At 40.3% G+C, this 16,953-nt stretch overlaps 1 protein-coding gene across 13 annotated transcripts in view; it reads left to right on the top strand.

The window, feature by feature from the left end:
- Positions 1–16,953, top strand: part of FHOD3 (formin homology 2 domain containing 3) — a 414,659-nt gene that overhangs the window by 319,398 nt on the left and 78,308 nt on the right. For 10 of the 13 annotated variants that reach the window (XM_072852997.1, XM_072852995.1, XM_072852992.1 and 7 more), the window contains 2 exons: positions 8,970–9,104; positions 12,501–12,551. In XM_072852997.1, coding sequence (XP_072709098.1) covers positions 8,970–9,104; positions 12,501–12,551 — 186 coding nt within the window. The remainder of the gene's footprint in view (positions 1–8,969; positions 9,105–12,500; positions 12,552–16,953) is intronic. The other 3 variants (XM_072852996.1, XM_072852993.1, XM_072852990.1) reach the window with 1 other exon arrangement.

Below are 16,953 nucleotides of genomic sequence, written 5' to 3'. Positions count from 1 at the left end.
ACTGCTTTGAAGACGGGCAGAAGCCTGCTTTTATTTTGTTTTCCTGAAAGACATGGGTTGCAGAAATGCCCACGTAGAGATCGATGGATAGAAATTTGCTCACTGGAGAGTAGGCCGTGTAGTGCATGACGCAACGCTTAGTGCTAATTAGTAAGTGGAAAGTATTGTGGAAGTTTTCACAGTCTTCTGTCAATGGTGTTTGCCTTAGATTATGTAAACGTTATTTCCTATCTCCTGATGGTAAAAATGTACACAGATTCAAACACCAAAAAAGGTTAAAAGATGAGGGGGGGAGAGGAAAACACTTGATAAGAAGCAGATGCGTATCTATGGTTAGCTCCAAGGTGAGTTTTCTGCTTTCAGCTTACGGTTACAGTTATCCAAGGACTCCACAGAAAGATCCCTGTCTTTTATCACGCAGAAAGAGCTTCAGATGCAGTTCCTGGTACTGTTTATCTGCCCTTCGAGAATGAGGAGGAAGGAAGAAGCAGCGTTTAGAGCAGTGCCCAGCAAAGTGATTCATGCTCCATTCAGTTACTCTGACAGGCCTTTCAAACCCTTGGCTGCGTTTTGCTTATGTAAACAAGAGCTACAACTTAGGTGGAAAGAAGCAGTGTGGTTCACATTTTGACATTCATACTTTTAAAACCCTCCTTGGCTAAGATCAGTGGGGAATCCAAAAGAGCAGTATAATTCAGTGCAAAAGTAACTAGATTTTGTTCTTTGAAATCCACATAATGTATATATGTCTGATTGTACAGCAGAAGAAAAGGCTTACTTGACTGTTTCTCGGTTTCTAAATTCAGCTGCAGCCTTTTGCCAACTTCTCGCAATACTGTTGTTCTCTCTCATTTCTCTGGGTCCCCTGTGGAGAGCCATGCTTCTGAAGTGCATATTGCAGCCATGGGTATCCTGCTGAAGGAGGGCGAATTGCAGGACACTTTCTGTTCAGCCCTTCATTGGGAGAGAGGAAAGGGTATATTGGTTCTCTCGTATCTCTGCTTGTGAAAGTCACTCCTAATGCAGAAGTATAACCCGGTCCTCCTGTTTTCAGCTGCCAAAGACTGCTTTGCTCCATAAATATACTGCTCCCACTCTTCATGACTTAAATCACCAATTAACTCGCTCCTCTGTTCCCAAAGGAAAAAAATAAATTTATTGATCTCAATTTCTTAACCTCATAAATTTTGGTAACAAAGGGGTAGAGCAAGGCATGGCTAGAGCACACCAGGGAGAAAAGCATTTTTCTGTACCTCTGAGTTGCCGCCTTGCCTGGGGAAGAAGGTGTTGTAAGACTCTACTATATTTCCATGCCTTGTGCTCACACCTAGGATGTTTCTGTTTAGGCAAAGATTGCCTCCTCAGACTTTGAATCTAAGATGGTCGCTGAAATTGAAAGCTGCAGCCTGGAATCTGTAGCTGGACAGCAAATCATTACTTGCAAAGCTTCACACCCCCTCATAGTGCGTTTTTGGTGGTGAAGTGTATACGTTGTTGGTCATGGCCATAGTTAGACGAGACCCTGAAGGAGTCTAACTTCTAAGGCAAGAGCTCCTGAATTCGGCACCAGCTTTAATTCATTCCATTGCCAGAAAAATGTCCTTCGTTCCCTGCTGGTGCGTTTGCCAAGGTAGGTTTCTTCTGATGCATTTGCCAGGAGATGGTTCCCACTGGGCTTGATAGTCAAACAGTAGTGCAGTTAGCCTAGCTCGAAAAGCCTTTTTCTCAGGGCACTGTGCGCCGAGGGAGCAGGAGTTCATGGTCCCCATTCTCTTGCCTCTACCTGTTAAATCAAGTGCCAGAAAGTCCAGCTTGCAAATCTGCACTTCTGGATCCTCTTAGCCAGTCAGCGTGAACTTAGTCTTCACCTCTGGCTGGTCCCTCTGAGGTTCCTCCAAATCTCCAAGCTTGGTAAGGGCCTGCTGTGGTGTTTGCAAATTATTCCTGCTTGATGCTCTCTCAACTTTTCCAGAGAATTAGAAAATAGACTTAAGAAAGACGAAATGTGTTTCATGTCCCTTAACCTGTTTTCTGTCTTACTTGCTTTGTGATCTACAGCAGTATGTTACCTTGGGCTCCCGTGATGCAGGGCCTTGAATGTTGGGTGTTCATCTCCATGTTCTTATATATCTTTTAAAGGAAATGTACCTTCAAGCCTTTATTTCTACAACAGGTGCACACAGACACTGAGTTTAGCATGACTAGATTATAGGTGATTTTTTCTCCACTGATTTTAAAGACACCATACCTGAAGCGCAAACATGAAGTGCAGCAAAAGTCTGCAAATACTCTTCTTTTGAGTTTTATTCCCTCTCCAGGTGCCTGAAACAGTGATTTTTCTGGCAATCTGGTGCTTTTTTCAAATTTGCATCTCTTAAAAGCAAAACAAAACAAAAAAACCTGCTTGAGAATGCTAAACAGCTTTTCAGTTAGACTTTCCACTAAAATTAAAGGTCCCTGTAATTGACACCACCAGGGAGGTGCTGCTGGGTGAAGCTTCTTGGCAGGTTCTCTTTTCTTTTTTTTCATTAGCCATCTATCACTAATCTGCACTCTGGAGTTACCTTACTCCAGCTGTTAAGCACTAAGGAAAAACAAGAAACCCATGAAACAAAACCCACTATACAGCCTGCAAAGCTGCTGGTCTCCCAAGAACAGCTCCTCTTTCCTTGGCTTTCTATGCTTTCTGCTTCTGCCATCTTCTGTGTGTCTTAATACGTACTTCTGGGCTCTCAGACCAGAGACGGTGGCTATTTTTTCTTGTGGTAACTGCCAAGCACATCTTTCACTCTGAATAACATAATGAGGAAGGGATAGCTTGGTAGTTGATAATAGCGGCCCAGGGCAAAAGCCTCAACTTTATTGCTGAGATTTTAAGAGGAAAAGTGACCTTAGGAATTACTTGATGATTTACAATTTGGGAAGCAGCAGTGGCTTACACTGGCTTAGCCGCTTGTCGAACTACTGTGTAAGCAGTATTCTTGTTTGCAGCTTTGTAGGCTTCATCATAGGTCATATGTTTAAACAGAAAGCGTGAGCCGGGTTACAGTTTGGGACTGCAAGGTGTTGCTGGCTGAACACGCAGTGCACGTGGAGGGCACCAGTCACCCCCAGGTACCCACTGTGCTGATGATCAGGGGACACATACCTCAACCTGGATCTACGGGGCGGACATAGACTCTGCAAACCACTTCCAGGCAATTTATGACCCGCGTGAGGATGAGAAACCACAGGTTGGAGAACGACAGAACACAACGTAAAACTTCTACGCGTCAGGCTGCGAGGGAAGAGTGCATGTAGAAAGTCCCTGTGCATTGCCCTGGCTCTGCGTGGCTCTGCTCCGCTGTAGCTTTATTTTATGTAGCCCCTCAGGCCAATTAAAAGTCTAACATTAATCAATTCTCCTCTTGGTCATTCTCAAGTTTCTTTCTCAAAGGAAGCATTAGTCAGTAGTTTTACCTCTCAATTTTGTGTTTATTTTTGAGCAAAGTTTTGTAAAGATTCCTCAAGTAATGTTTAGTCTGTTTGCAGAATCTTATATCAACACGCTTTTGAATTTGCCATGTCATGTAGGGAGACATAACACACGGAGAGTTTCTTTAACTGTGAAAAGCAATATGGCTCTTGGCAGCTTTGCCTCCTCTTTTGTCTCTTTCTAAGCTGGAAAGCGGATTTATTTTGTTAAAGCCAAGAGACATTTAGAGTTACTTAAGGCCTGAGTAGGAGCTGCCGACTGTTATTCCCTCTCTGCAGCATTCCCATGACTGCTGGAGCAGGAGCACTTTGGAAAAATGGATAATTAGTGCTCCCTTATTAAGGTTATTAATGATTCTGACCCTTGTTATATTAAAGAAAATCCTGAATATTAACCTTATGACCTAAAGGGATTTCCTCTCATAAGTCATCTGTTAATTTTTTTTAGCTCCTAAAAATATACATTTGTATTTTGTATTCTTGCTATAGATATCCATTTTCATTTAGCACATTTTTAAAATTCAACTAACACAGGAAAACACAGCCACAAAAGAGGTGTATTTCGGAGTTAATGTGAATGAAGAACATTTGAAGTTGATAGTTGCAATTTTGCTGTAACAAAGTGGCTTAGAGTAAGACAAATATTTTCTTCAATTTTCAACAATATTAGAGTAATTCAGGTCACATATTCCCTTTCACAATATGGAGAGATGGAGTATTTTCCGAAAACTGCAAGTACTTGCAAAAAAGTGTGAGCTATCTTGTGTCTCCCTGAGCTTGTGTTTTTAATAATGATTACTAATTCACTGCTGTGTTAAATGCAGTAGGTCAGGTTAGAAGAATTTTTATTCAGAAGAGTTTTGGCCTATAATCAGTGTTTTGGCTTTGCATCCTCTGCCTTGTGTATATTTTTGTTGCCTTCTTTTCCCTTCTTTTTTTTCCTATTCTTCGCTCTTTCCTATCTTTTTCCAACAAGATAAGAAACTAATGACCTCTTTGTCCCTGGGCCCTAATGCTGTGGTGTGGAGCTATATTCACAAATCCCCAGACTTAGACATATTCTTGCTGTGTGTTTTCTTTCTGGAATAAGAGTGTAATAACAGCTTGTTTAGCTTTTGCTGGTTTTAACAGCAGGCAGAAGAAAGCTTTTCTTAATATTTTTGCATTAACAGTCCATTCTTAATAGCTTTGTGTTCTCTACAAGACTAAAAATAGTAGTCAGAGTAAGCATCCTTCTGGATTGTATTTGTAGAATTGAACAAATGGTTGACATTACCAGTTGGTAACACGTAACACCAACATTAAAATGCTGGCATATATTAGCTATAACCCCGTTTTGTGAGTGATCACTCTATTATGCTTTCATTGAGTATTCACGTACTCTTTTCTGTTAAAATCTCTTACCATCTTTGATTCAATGCCAGAATTTTTTTTTAGCCTTTTCCTTGCTTACTCGTTTTTAACATGTAGCCTACAGCAGTAAGACTTAAATATTCCTGAGGCCTGAAGGTAGTGTCACCCTTTAAACAGCATCAAAGCACCAAAATTACCTGAAGGCTCAGCCCAAGCCTTCCCACTGGCTGGTTTGGCCAGTCCCGCTTGCTATTTGCAATTCAAGTATGAGTTCAGCGAAAGGAAACATTTACTTTAAGACTTATTGCCGGGGGATACAGAGACAAAAAAACAGATTTTACAGGCAAACCAAACATAGAAAAATCCCTTTTCAAATTGCTTAGAATATTTGAGGAATACCTTTGCCTTTCCTTCTGGCTGTTGTACAGGTTTGTACACCCTGAAAGTAACACCTGGTTCCTCCAGGTTTAGTTTATGCACGTGTAGCAAATTAAAGATAGAGCTTACTAGATACTAAAATCTGCTCATTTACCCTTGCAGTTCACATTAAAAAGAGGACTGATGCACTTGAATACTAGTTGAGTTACAGTGTTCGATAGCGGTGAAGCTGTGAGTTTATGAGGTTTCAGAAGGCAAATGGTCTCAGCATTCAGTGTGGGGTGTAGTGTTCACGGAAGGGGAGATGTGTCCGGTCGAGTGGGCTGGACAGTGCAGGATCTAACCACTAAGCGAGCACTAACTCAGCAATATCAGTGCTGTTTCTTTGCCTGTTCTTTTCTAAATGTGACTGAAAACCCAAAGCCTGACTATTTGTGTTTTAAGAAGTCAGTGCCACACGAGGAGTCAGCTGGCTGTATTCCTGTCTGTTTTATTATGACCTCTTTCAACAGAACCTTCTCGCAGCTTTGACTATTAGTTTTGACCATTTCATGCAATAAACTGTTGTATGCAATATGGCAGTCCAGAACTGACTGCATTTTGGGCAATGAATTGAATCAGGTATGCGTGTGCATGCTATACTGTAGCTTGTAACTCAGGTGAAGTATAGACTCAGAAAATAACCAGTGAGAAATAGCAAGTTTTGAGTAGATATTATTGATTTGATTAGTTTCCAAGAGGTGGCAAACTAGTACGGCACATGGATATTCATTTTCAGTTTCTTAGACATTGGCTTTTTTTCTGGCTATATGGCTGTGGATCTTCTATTTAGATTGTGAGGCTGCTGTTCATACATCTGCAGATTTTAGCCGAGCGAGCAACGCTGGCCAAACTGTGCTAGATCAAATCTCCAAACAAGGTGTTTTGGCATGTGGAGACGTTTTACTACCAGGGTCAGGTTAGAATCCTGTCTGCAGGACTGAGCTGCACATCTCTATAGGATTCCCCCATAATCCCTTGGATAAGAACGTGTATTTACCGTGGAGCCCCAAAGAGCTTAGTCAGAGCTGAAGGTTTCCAACCTGCTAGATACTGACTGTGCAGACCTACAATCACTCTTTTGGTCTCTCAGCATCACGCCATCTTTCCCCTTAATTTTCCTTCAGGTTTTATTAAGTCATAACTTCCTTCGACTCCAAGTGGAGTTTGCATACTTCAGGGCAGCTGGAGGGGATGGGACGGGGAGGGATAGCAAGCTAAATACACGGAACAGATACAAGCGCAGACTTGATAGGGACCCTCTTTTTGCATCTCTTCCGGTTTATTTCCAGATGTTTTCACGTGGAGGCACTGTGCAGTTTTCCCCTTCCTAAAGCGATTTCTGATTATATATCCAACCTTATTGCTATGGTTTTTCATGCTACGGTTTTTCATGCTACCACAGGGATGGAGCTCTAGCTCTTAAATCTTAGCACAGTGGTGCCACTGTTTCTGCCGAGAGCTTTCTCTTGCAACATGCACTAAAAGGTCATAGGTTAAAATAAATTTAAAATATGTTCAAGGGAAAATTCACCACACGTACTTGACTGTCAGGATTTGGGGGTTTTTTTGTGTGTCTTTTCTTAGTGCTGAGGCGTATTAGAGATTTTTATGGTTTTGAGTGTGATCCAGCATTGATACTGTAGCTCTGGAAGAGTGCCAGCAGGGAGGCTTACAGAATATCAAGTTTTATACCATCTTATGTAATGTTTATGCGGGTGGGATATGACATATTGAAATTCAATTTATTGAAATTATTGAAATTATATTCATACTGCCCTGCTGCCGGTGGGGCTGAAATGGCTACATTTTGTGGCATTCCTGCTCGCACAGACATAGACACTCGGGGACGATACGTTTGCATTCATGTTTTTGTCTTCTCCTGCACCTATTTTCACTGGTGAGTGGTGCTGTTACACTAAAAGTCCACATTGTGCAGCCATAGGCATGTAAATAAATAAGGGAAAGGGTCTGAGTTCTTAAAAATAATAAAAGTTTATTCAGGTTTGCATTGCTGGTTTGGGAACCTTCCTTTAGACAGGCTTTAGTTTCTTTTCAGAAAAGGCAGTATCTATTTCTCTCATTAATCCTTTCATTGCAAAACTCATGTTACAACAATGCGCAGAAACCGCTCTACATGAGTTATGTCTTTTTGATTTTATCAGTCTAATTCAATCAGTGTGGATACATTTACATCTGTATAAAGCTACCCTGTACAATACAGATTTTTCCTGTCTAAGAGACAGAAAGACAGACATGTTTACTCCGAGGTCACTCTGTTGCCATGTGAGAGGTTGGTGGTACCACCATGTTGGGGGAAAGACGTGTGAGAACAGCCACTCTCCTAGCCAAAGTAGGACTTGCAGTAAAAAAGTAAAAAATCTGTGTCAAGCCCAAAGTACAACTGAATGTAAATGTAGCTTTTTTAAAGTGTATTTGCTACTTGAAGCTGTTTCACCTCAAAGAAAAAATCATTTACATATTTGAGAAGTCTTTACTGTAGAGGCTGCCATGTCTGACAAAAAAAGTCCCACTTTTTTGGCTGGGCATTTACTCACCTTATCTCATGCATCTTAACAGCCTCCTGAACGACAGCTACAAGTTTGATATGCATTGCTGGTGGGGACATTGAGCCTTCTTCATTACAGTAACCTACCATGGAGCATCCAGTTCATAGTTATGGTCAGAGGACTGCAGAGAAAGTCCCCTTTCGGACTAATTCTTGCTTAGCCATGACGCAGGTGGTAGTAAACTGTTCTTTTTGTTCACTCTGGACAGAACAAGAACGAATGGGTCTAAATAGCAAAAAACTAAGTTAGGCTAGACAGCAGAGAAGCCTGTCTTGCTGGCAGGGGTAGTTAAGCACTAGATGGGTGTGGTACGTCCATCTTAAGGATTTTTAAGGCAGGTCAGGCAAACAGTTTTCAAACTGTTTTAGTCTTTGAGAAGACTAAGTCCTGCCCTGGGCAAGGAGAGGAAAATGGGTAATCTCTTCTCCTCTAGCCCCATTTCCTCTCATTTTTTTATAATAACTTTGATGCCACGTAATGGTTGTTATAACTAGCTGTGCTGTCCCTGTGTATTTTACCAATATGTTCCTATACATGATTCATTTTGCTCTTGCAGTGCATGCAGCGAGGAAATCATGATAACAGAATTTGTTAATGTATAAAGGAAAAATATGCCCCTACTTAAGATGAGCATTCAAATTGAGAAGGGCAGTTCTGACATCTTCTTTTACTTTTGTTTTTCTGTATACAGGATTCTCAGGTGTTTGTGTCACATCTGTTTTTAACATCGTTGCGTAACATGTTTGGAAAGTGCTGGAAAAATATTCCAGCTTTTTTTGTTTTCTTTAAAATTTCAAAAATCCATTACAGGATTCAGCTTTTCAGTTAACAGGATTATACAGTAAAAAAACCCAATTATTTAGACAATATTGCAGTTGACATAGATTGAAGAATTCTTACACGTACTTTATTTGTGCTTCAGAAATTTGGCAATTTAAGAAGCCTACCCTATCTGTCATTCTTAAACTCATCACAGTATCTAAAATCAATTTAGCAAGAAGATACTTAGCCAGTGCTTTGAAGCATCCAAACATAAATATTGCCATGTCATTCTGTTGGTTGGGATTACGTTACTTGCTGAATGATTGCTACTCATTTTTTGCCAGTATAATCAATAAAAGTGACACTGAGAAATCTGATATTTCTTCTCTGCAGGCCAACTTTGGGTGGTCTCCTTACATCATCTTTTCGGCAGCACCAGGAGTCCTTGGCAGCAGAAAGAGAAAGACGACGTCAGGAGAGAGAAGAAAGGTTGCAAAGGATAGAACGTGAAGAAAGAAACAAATTCAAGTAGGAACCAAATTTGCTCTCAGTCTGTTGCTTTAACGTGTGATGGATTTTTAAATCATTGAGACGTTCAACTGCAAAATAATTGAATCAATGAATAGTTTGTGTCTCTTTAGATACCTTTCTTGATCTAAGCATCTTAAGAACTGATATATTAAACACATCATGATGAACTTTGGCATTTAATAAACCAGCAATTTTTTTGAAGACAGCTATGTATTTGACAATTATACTGAGCAGATATCTGCAGAGGCCAGGTTTTATTAGCTAATATACTCCTCAAAGTATAATCTCAGTAAGGCATAGGGTTTGAAGATGAAACAGTGGGAGGAAGGTATCAAGAAGGGAGGAAGGGACAGCAGTGAGACATCTTTTTGCTTTTATGTGCTGCAAAGTAAAAGTGTTTTGCTGTCTTGGGACGTATGGTAGTGTTTTTAAACTACTTTTCCCTGCTTTCCTGAGCATGTGTCTCTTCCTCCCAGAAACAGCAACTGACAGAAAGTAATTATCAAAATTATTGCTCAAACCATGGCCAAACAAAGGGCCCCGCTGAATATAGGACTCTCCATTTTCACATCTGAGAACATGTCCTGTGCGGTGGGATCCCAGGGTGTGCTGCCTGAGGATAGTAAGAGACGAGCCCTCTCCTCCCATTAAATCCATGCCTGGAAATCCCAGCACAGGCATTAGCAAAGACGGCAGTGGGCTTAGGATAGTTAAGGAGCCTATACCTGAAGTGGTTTGCCTACTGTCTGAAGAGTGTACACTAAGAAATCAATTTGTTTCCTCATAAACAGGAGTGAAAAGTAAGCATATTTTTAGTAGTTAGAAGACATAATGTAGTAATCTAAAGAATGGTAGGATACATGTTTCGTAGCCTTAGAGTTGGTATTTATGGAAAAGATGGCACAGGGTTTCATGTGAGCTTGTTTATTAGTATGCAGGATTGTTTTCACTGTAATCATCTCTTTAAGTAAGAAGTGGAAATGGTCTGTGTCATAGTGAATTTGGAAAGAGGAGTAACTTACTAGTGGTTGGTTGGTTGGTTGGTTGAAGGAGATATTCTCCTGGCTCCAGAAGATAGCTAGTTTAGAAGAAAATGAGAGGCGGAGGGAAGGTGGAAGAGCACCATAATAGGATCTTTGGCAGCCAGCAGCTGCCCAAGTTCTCCTGAAACAGAAACAATCAGGTCTCAGTCTTCAAGCCTCTTCCAAAAACTCTCCCTCTAAGTGGTATCATCAGGCTGCAGCAGGCTGCCGTGGACAGCCAACATGATCTTTCAGAAAGGAAACTCCCAGACCAAAAAAGCCACCAGGACATTTGGCAGCCTGACCTGTTTGAATAACAGATCTGCACATTTCACTAGAGGTTGGCTACAGTAGTTGTTCTATCACTAAAAGAGCTTCCTTAAAGTCAGAAAAACAAATTTTTAAAAATATACATCTTCATCCCATTACTCCAGAGTCAGAAACTGGTTAACTAAACATCATGATTGTGTTGCATTTTTAAGACGACAATTTTTCAATGCCCAGTGTTTTCATCTTCTAGATTTGAGTTCCCTGGTCACCCAAAAGTTGTAACTTGTGTTTGAGTAGAGGGTCTCCAAAGCCACCAAACTTTGCAGACAGACAGCATCCCACAGTTGATTAAACAGTCTGGCAGGAGGAGGACAAAGCCACAGCAAACAGTCATGGACAGTTTCGTAAGAGTTCTTGGGATTACATTATCGTATCATCAGCCTGGCTAGAAACCCAGTCTCTGAAGATGTATTTTTGATTAAAAATAGCACTTGCAATTCACAGCCTTTAAACTCGTGAGCAGTACTGGATTTACCATCATGACTCATTTGTTATCTCATTCTTTCCAACTCTGCCTTGAGAACATTGCATTAGCTTCTGGCACCATTATTGACAAATTGAGGATAATTTAAAGGAGAGCATCACCAGTTGTGAAAGAGCTTGGTTTTAGGAGAGGTGTTAAAAAGCTTCATAAGCTATTGCTAGCAAAAAGAATGCTTTACATAATGAACATTTTTCTCAGTAGAAGGATGACTGTACCTGTTGCATATATAGAACAATATGTCCTAAAATACAAGAGTTATTCTTCAGTGTAGGGAAGGGTAAAAGTTGTCAGAGGGGAAAGAGTAATGTTAAAATTTGCCTGCTGAAAAATTCCTGGATTTTATTTTTTTTTCCCTTGGAGTTATTCCCATAGCTATTGTAATTCCAAAGAATACTCTGAAAATACGATAAAAGTGTAACCAGTTCAGGGCTTCAAAGGTTGTGGAGATAGCCTGAAACAGTAATGCGTACTCCCTATTAATGGACTTTTGAAGAGCACTTGCAAGCAGATGTTTGATAGCTATTGGTATAGCAGATGATAAGTAATTCATTTGATGACACAATATAAAGAGAAAAAATAGTGGTTTATTCATAAATGGAGTAGTTCTGAAAATCTTTCTGGTACTCACAGGTTATACTGTGGAAGAGTCTGACAGATAAGGTGAATGTCTCATCAGTTTTATCCACCAGATTCAACAAAATATTAAAAATATATTGTAAGGGACTATCTTGCTGAAATATTGAGGCAGGCTGGACATTCACTGGGTTCTGCTGTGCTCCGAGTTAAATTTGCATCCACATTTGTGGATGTGTCAGGCCTGCCTGGAATCACAGTGCTCAGGCGTCCAGCAAAGTTGGCTTGGCAAAAGCTAAATATATGAGTTACTTGAGGAGCTGTGGGAGGGACAGCTGAGGTAGAGAGAGGTTTGTGTCTAAAACTCAGGGTGAAAAATAAAGAAGTGAAAGGTTGTTACCTGTCCGATGAGCCTGCATGCGCCTAGTAAGACCGAAGAATTGTCCTACTCAGTAATGCCCGTCCGCTGTCCCGTTTCCAACCGTGGCAACTAAAACACATTGAGGAAAGGTATATTAGAAGGAGGGCCAAGATGGTGTGCTCCCTGCCTTGGTCTAGCCTGCTAGGTGCTGCAGTCACTGTTTTGTGGTATTCTAGATGGAGCAAATGAGGAATGGTTTAATAGCCACTAATGTGCCTGCTCATGATGGATGAGTCTGGTTCATTGTATCTAATTTCAGATACCAGGTTTCAAAATGTGCTTCAAGTTCTTCACTGTTTGGGTTTTTTTATAATTACTTGTAATGACCTTCTGAACTACATATTTGGTGTACATATACCTGTGGTGTATGCATGGATAAGTGTACACACATACTTTTCAACCTTTTTTACAAAAACAAACTAATAATTTTTGTCAACAACAGCCTTCATTGTCTCTGATCAGCTTGTTTGTACTGCTCTTGGTTTCTCCTACTGTACTTATACTTCTGTTACTTACCTTATTCTTCTGGTTTCCTCTGCAATTTACTGCAATTCTCTTTTTAGCCGCGATTATTTAGACAAAAGAGAAGAACTAAGACAAGCAAGAGAAGAGAGGTTTGTATATAATGCATCCATCCTTCCCTTTGGTTGTTTGCACTTCCTATATTCTTTATTGTGGAGCTGTCATGTATTTACATTTTTAACTCTGCATGCACAGAACACTTTTATTCCAAAAGACTCCTATAAGAAAGCGGTTGTTTCATTAAAGAGGAGAATGAAGTCCAGCTGTAAGCCCAGCAATAAATGAAGAGCAGTGGGACGGGAATGCATAAGAATGATTGATGATCTATCTTTTATCTATTTGTGTGGGAAATAAGCTTACTCCGTTTGCTTCAGAAATTTGCCCCAATTTAGCATAGTTATAAATTGAATAAGCCTGTGTTTCTCACCCAGTGGGTCCCAAGCTTTCTGGAGGGTCAGAAAAGGCAACTGAGGATAAAGGAAATTGGGGTCACAAGCATTGCAAAACTGTAGTGACAGGCTGATGGAAACAGTTCTGACCCACTCCCAGCGTATTTTTTATCTTTCAGGGCCAATTTTTCTATGCCAGTCTCTCTAAATATCAGCAAGTAAATTAGAAAGCTTAGCATTGTTTATCACTGGGGCATTGGTTTAGTTTTATTTAAAGAGCCTATTTAAAGGGACTGAGCTTTTTTTTTTCTTTTTTTTTTTAATTCAGTTAAATAGTTTAGAAACTCTGGGCTAGGCTGGGAGCTATGTGCTTATGAAAGCATATTTTTCACGGAATACTCAGCTAAAGACCTTTGCCTTTCAGTAGCTTCATCTCTACCTCCACTAGTAATTATACCCTGGAGGGAGCTCTTGTTTTTACCTGGAAAATATGCACATTACTGAAAAAATAGTAGATGAAAAATCATCCAGATTGCTTCACTTCTGCTTTTATGGTCCTCTAGAGGTTACTCTTTGGAGATACTTTTGGATTGTCAAGAATTGGAATTACATTATCAAAGTATGAGAGCAACCATCTCAGAAATCGTTGTGTTGCTGCATTTTGGTTTTGGGTTTTTTTCACAAAACCATCATACAGGAGGCAGTTTGTTTCTGCAAACTGAAGTCTGATCTATTGTGGCTGAAGTAGCTAATATTAAAAAATTATTTTGACATCACTAAGAGTAAGAAAAGGTGGATGGGCTTTCCTTTGTCCTTCCAGCCAAAACAATTACAAATAGTTTAAAGTATTTTCTGAAGTGAAATGCATCTGAGCACATAAGCATCATACACTGATCTTAGCTGAGTAGAACCTTTTACAGCAAGCATGCTCGTCAGCAAGATCTGAAACAAATCAGAAGCGAGCTCTCCAGCACTTTCAAGTTATAAGGGAATACACCAAGTAAAGTGGAGTATTTTGGGGGAAGTGTTCGCCAGCAGGGCATCACTGCTACGCAGTCTGAGACAATTTCACTTAGCAGTGTGTCTTTATCCTTACAGCTCTTTTGAACTGAAATGTTAAACTATCAGTTCTTCCTCATAAAGAGGAAAGACACGTTTGCTTTGACAGCACGTAAATATTGGAGAAAACTTCTGCAAGTGAAGTCTTGCATCAGTAGTCCATTACATTGGCCTTCTGTCACTTTTTTTTTTTAACAAACAGCTTCACATAAATGAAGTTTCATTTCCTATAGCAAGTTGCCTGTTGACTTGTTTTACGAGAATGCATGGACTGTAAGAAAATGCTATAGCCAAGGTGCTAAAATCCTAGTTAAAATCTGGATCGTACTTTTCCTCCGTATCAGTTTGGAAAAGTAGGAGATAATATTGAGCCCATAGGAAAAGCTTTATTAAAAGCACTGGTTTGTCTAAATTCTGTCAAATCTTTGGAGCATTCTGTGTACTGTCGTGTCACCCTGGAGCTCCAGAGTACAGGCACCTACTTTTCCAATGGCTCTGGGATGGTCTCAGTATGAGGGAGAAAGATTCCTGCAGTTTTAAGGGGGCTGAGTGTAACTTAGCACTATTCATTTCATGTGTTCTTGCTGTTCGATGGTTTGAGCCCTTTTTTACTTTGGTTGGGTGTTTTCCAGTGGTAATTTAAAAATAAACCCAAAAAAGGTGATCTCCCAAGCCCCCTCTAGTGTGATTTCCAGCTCAAATGCTCTCGACCCCATTACTTTGTTGGTACATAAACATTTTAAGTCGCTTTCAGGGCATTGCTCAGAGACCTAGAGAACTCACAATATTTTCATCTACTTGAAGATGATAAGTGGAATGTCATGTTCATGAGTTATACCAAATGGATAGCCCACAGACTTTTGGCTCTTTGTCCGTAGAGAAGAGTCAGCATAGGCGTGATGATGTCTGCAGGTTTCCGTGATTTAAAGGAATACGGCAGCATATACAGAGGCAATGTGTCAATCCGGTAGTGAGGGAACTAATTGCAGCAGAGGGATGGTAGCTAATACTTTCCACTCTTCCAGATTTTGGTCTTCATGAGACCTTGTGTATTCGATGCCAGCATTCATTCATTGTTAAGACATTGGGCAGAAACAAAAAATAAATGTTACTTATCAAGCGTGAAGTGTTAATAACTGATTCTTGAATGATTTTTATTTCTCGGTTCAATTGCTATATCTGCTTATTAGGCCTCCCATTTGATAACTAGGTATGCTGATGTGCTGCCATGAGAGTTGCTGTTCTGGTTCCCTTTTTTCTTTCAATATAATGAACAGATACATTTTGAGAAGGAAGGCATATCTTGATGATAGTCCTCTGCTTTGCTGGTTGGCTGTGCAGCGCGCAGCTACAGAAGCTAAAATGTTAAAGCAGCTGAAAAAGAGCTGACGACAATAAAAGATTGTAGCTCCCCCCCTTATAGAGGGATCCATCCAGATCTTTGTTGTAGTCTGTTGGCAAACTGCAAAACCCTCCTCGGCAGCAGCCAGCTGGGCTGTACCTGTTTGAGCTAAGTGATCAATTTGAATGGCTCTTTATGAGCCTGAAGACCCATCTGCTCTGCTTGTGAGGAGGCGGAAGGAGCGATACGTAAGTGACCAACGTCAAAAGAAAGACTGGCTTCATGAACTGTAACAAAACATTATGCTAATGCCAGCGAAAGGCTTTCTCCTCTATTGAAAAGGCAAAAATCATTCTCGAGAATTGGCTTCATGTTAGAACTGTAAACAGTTCCTATTTTATAACCATACAAGTATGTGGCTTGTTATATTTTCATCCAGAGTCTGCAGGGGTTCTTTTTCTTGCAGAATTTGTTCAAAGCCTGCGCATACCTCAGGAGGAATAAAAGAAAATTAGTTTGTTCTTCATTATTGCTGTTTGCAATAAAGCAAATTGCCTCTGAAAACACAAGGGCTGCTCTTCAAAGACACGTTTCTGTGCTCTGTATGGGTGTTTGCAAATGTGCATGCGTGTGTGGCTACCATATGTACTAAGCATGTTTGTTACCACATATGGCTGACTTCTTTACCCTGCCTGCTTTTAATGCACCCTCGTACACTAATTGGGGCTGTCAGTGAGGCAGAAGGGGGGAGGAGAGGTGTTCCCTGTTACGAAGTGTTTACAACAGTGGGTTATAGGAGGATGACCACAGTGTTTCGGGGACGTAAGCAGTAGTCTTGATTAACCTGTTTAACAGTTCACTTGTGGGTAAGACAAACAGTCTAAAGCCCGATCCAGCTGTATTCATGAATTTATTCCTTAGCAAATAATGGTGGATAAAATTAGCAGACATCTGGAAGAGGCACATATTTCAAAGTTATTTTGGTCGAAATGTATAAAGCACACTATGAAGAATATGATTGGTAGCTGGTCTTAATAAACAGTTAGTGAGTTCTGCCTGCCTAAAATGCAAAACAGATGTATCTTTGTTCTTTTAAAGTGACTTTGATGAATAAACTACATGTGACGTCAGGTCCAAGCTATTGGATGTCTGAGTCCGGCAGAGAAATTTTTTAGAATAAAAAAAAGAAAACTTTCCATTATAGACTCTGGAGAGAACAAAGTGAATTCCAATCCATTGCTCTCAGAGCAAATAGAAGCAGGTTCAGAGTCTTTAGATAGTCAATCCAAACATTTATTATTGGTATTGTTTTCAGGGAGATCTGTTTTTGTCTGCTGCACTGAACCATTTTCCTCTCCTTGCAGCAAGTCTCAGACTTTGGCTATTTGCATCAGTATTAAGGGGCTTTGGCTTTGGAGGTCTTTTTTTTCTTTTTGGTTTTTTTTCCCCTCCTGTTTTAGTTTTGGGAAAGGGAGGGCGGGGAGGAGGAGGAGGAGGAGGTGAAGGAGGAGGGTAAAAGGAGGACAGACAAATGCTTCCAAAAGGAGAAGGACTATGCAGACACAATACTATATCTAAGGACTCTTTAACTCTGCTATTTTTTGCTTTTATTTTGTCATGAGCAATTTAATGTTTTTCAGGGCAATAGTCTTTCCTTTGGTGTGCATTTTTTGGCAGATTGACCAGGCAAGCAGTTTAGTGCTG

The sequence above is a fragment of the Ciconia boyciana genome, chromosome 2 (assembly GCF_034638445.1).
Source record: "Ciconia boyciana chromosome 2, ASM3463844v1, whole genome shotgun sequence".
In the NCBI taxonomy this organism is placed as follows: domain Eukaryota; kingdom Metazoa; phylum Chordata; class Aves; order Ciconiiformes; family Ciconiidae; genus Ciconia; species Ciconia boyciana.
The sequence above is the reverse complement of the archived record's forward strand: the minus strand, read 5'-3'. Positions and strand labels throughout refer to the sequence as shown.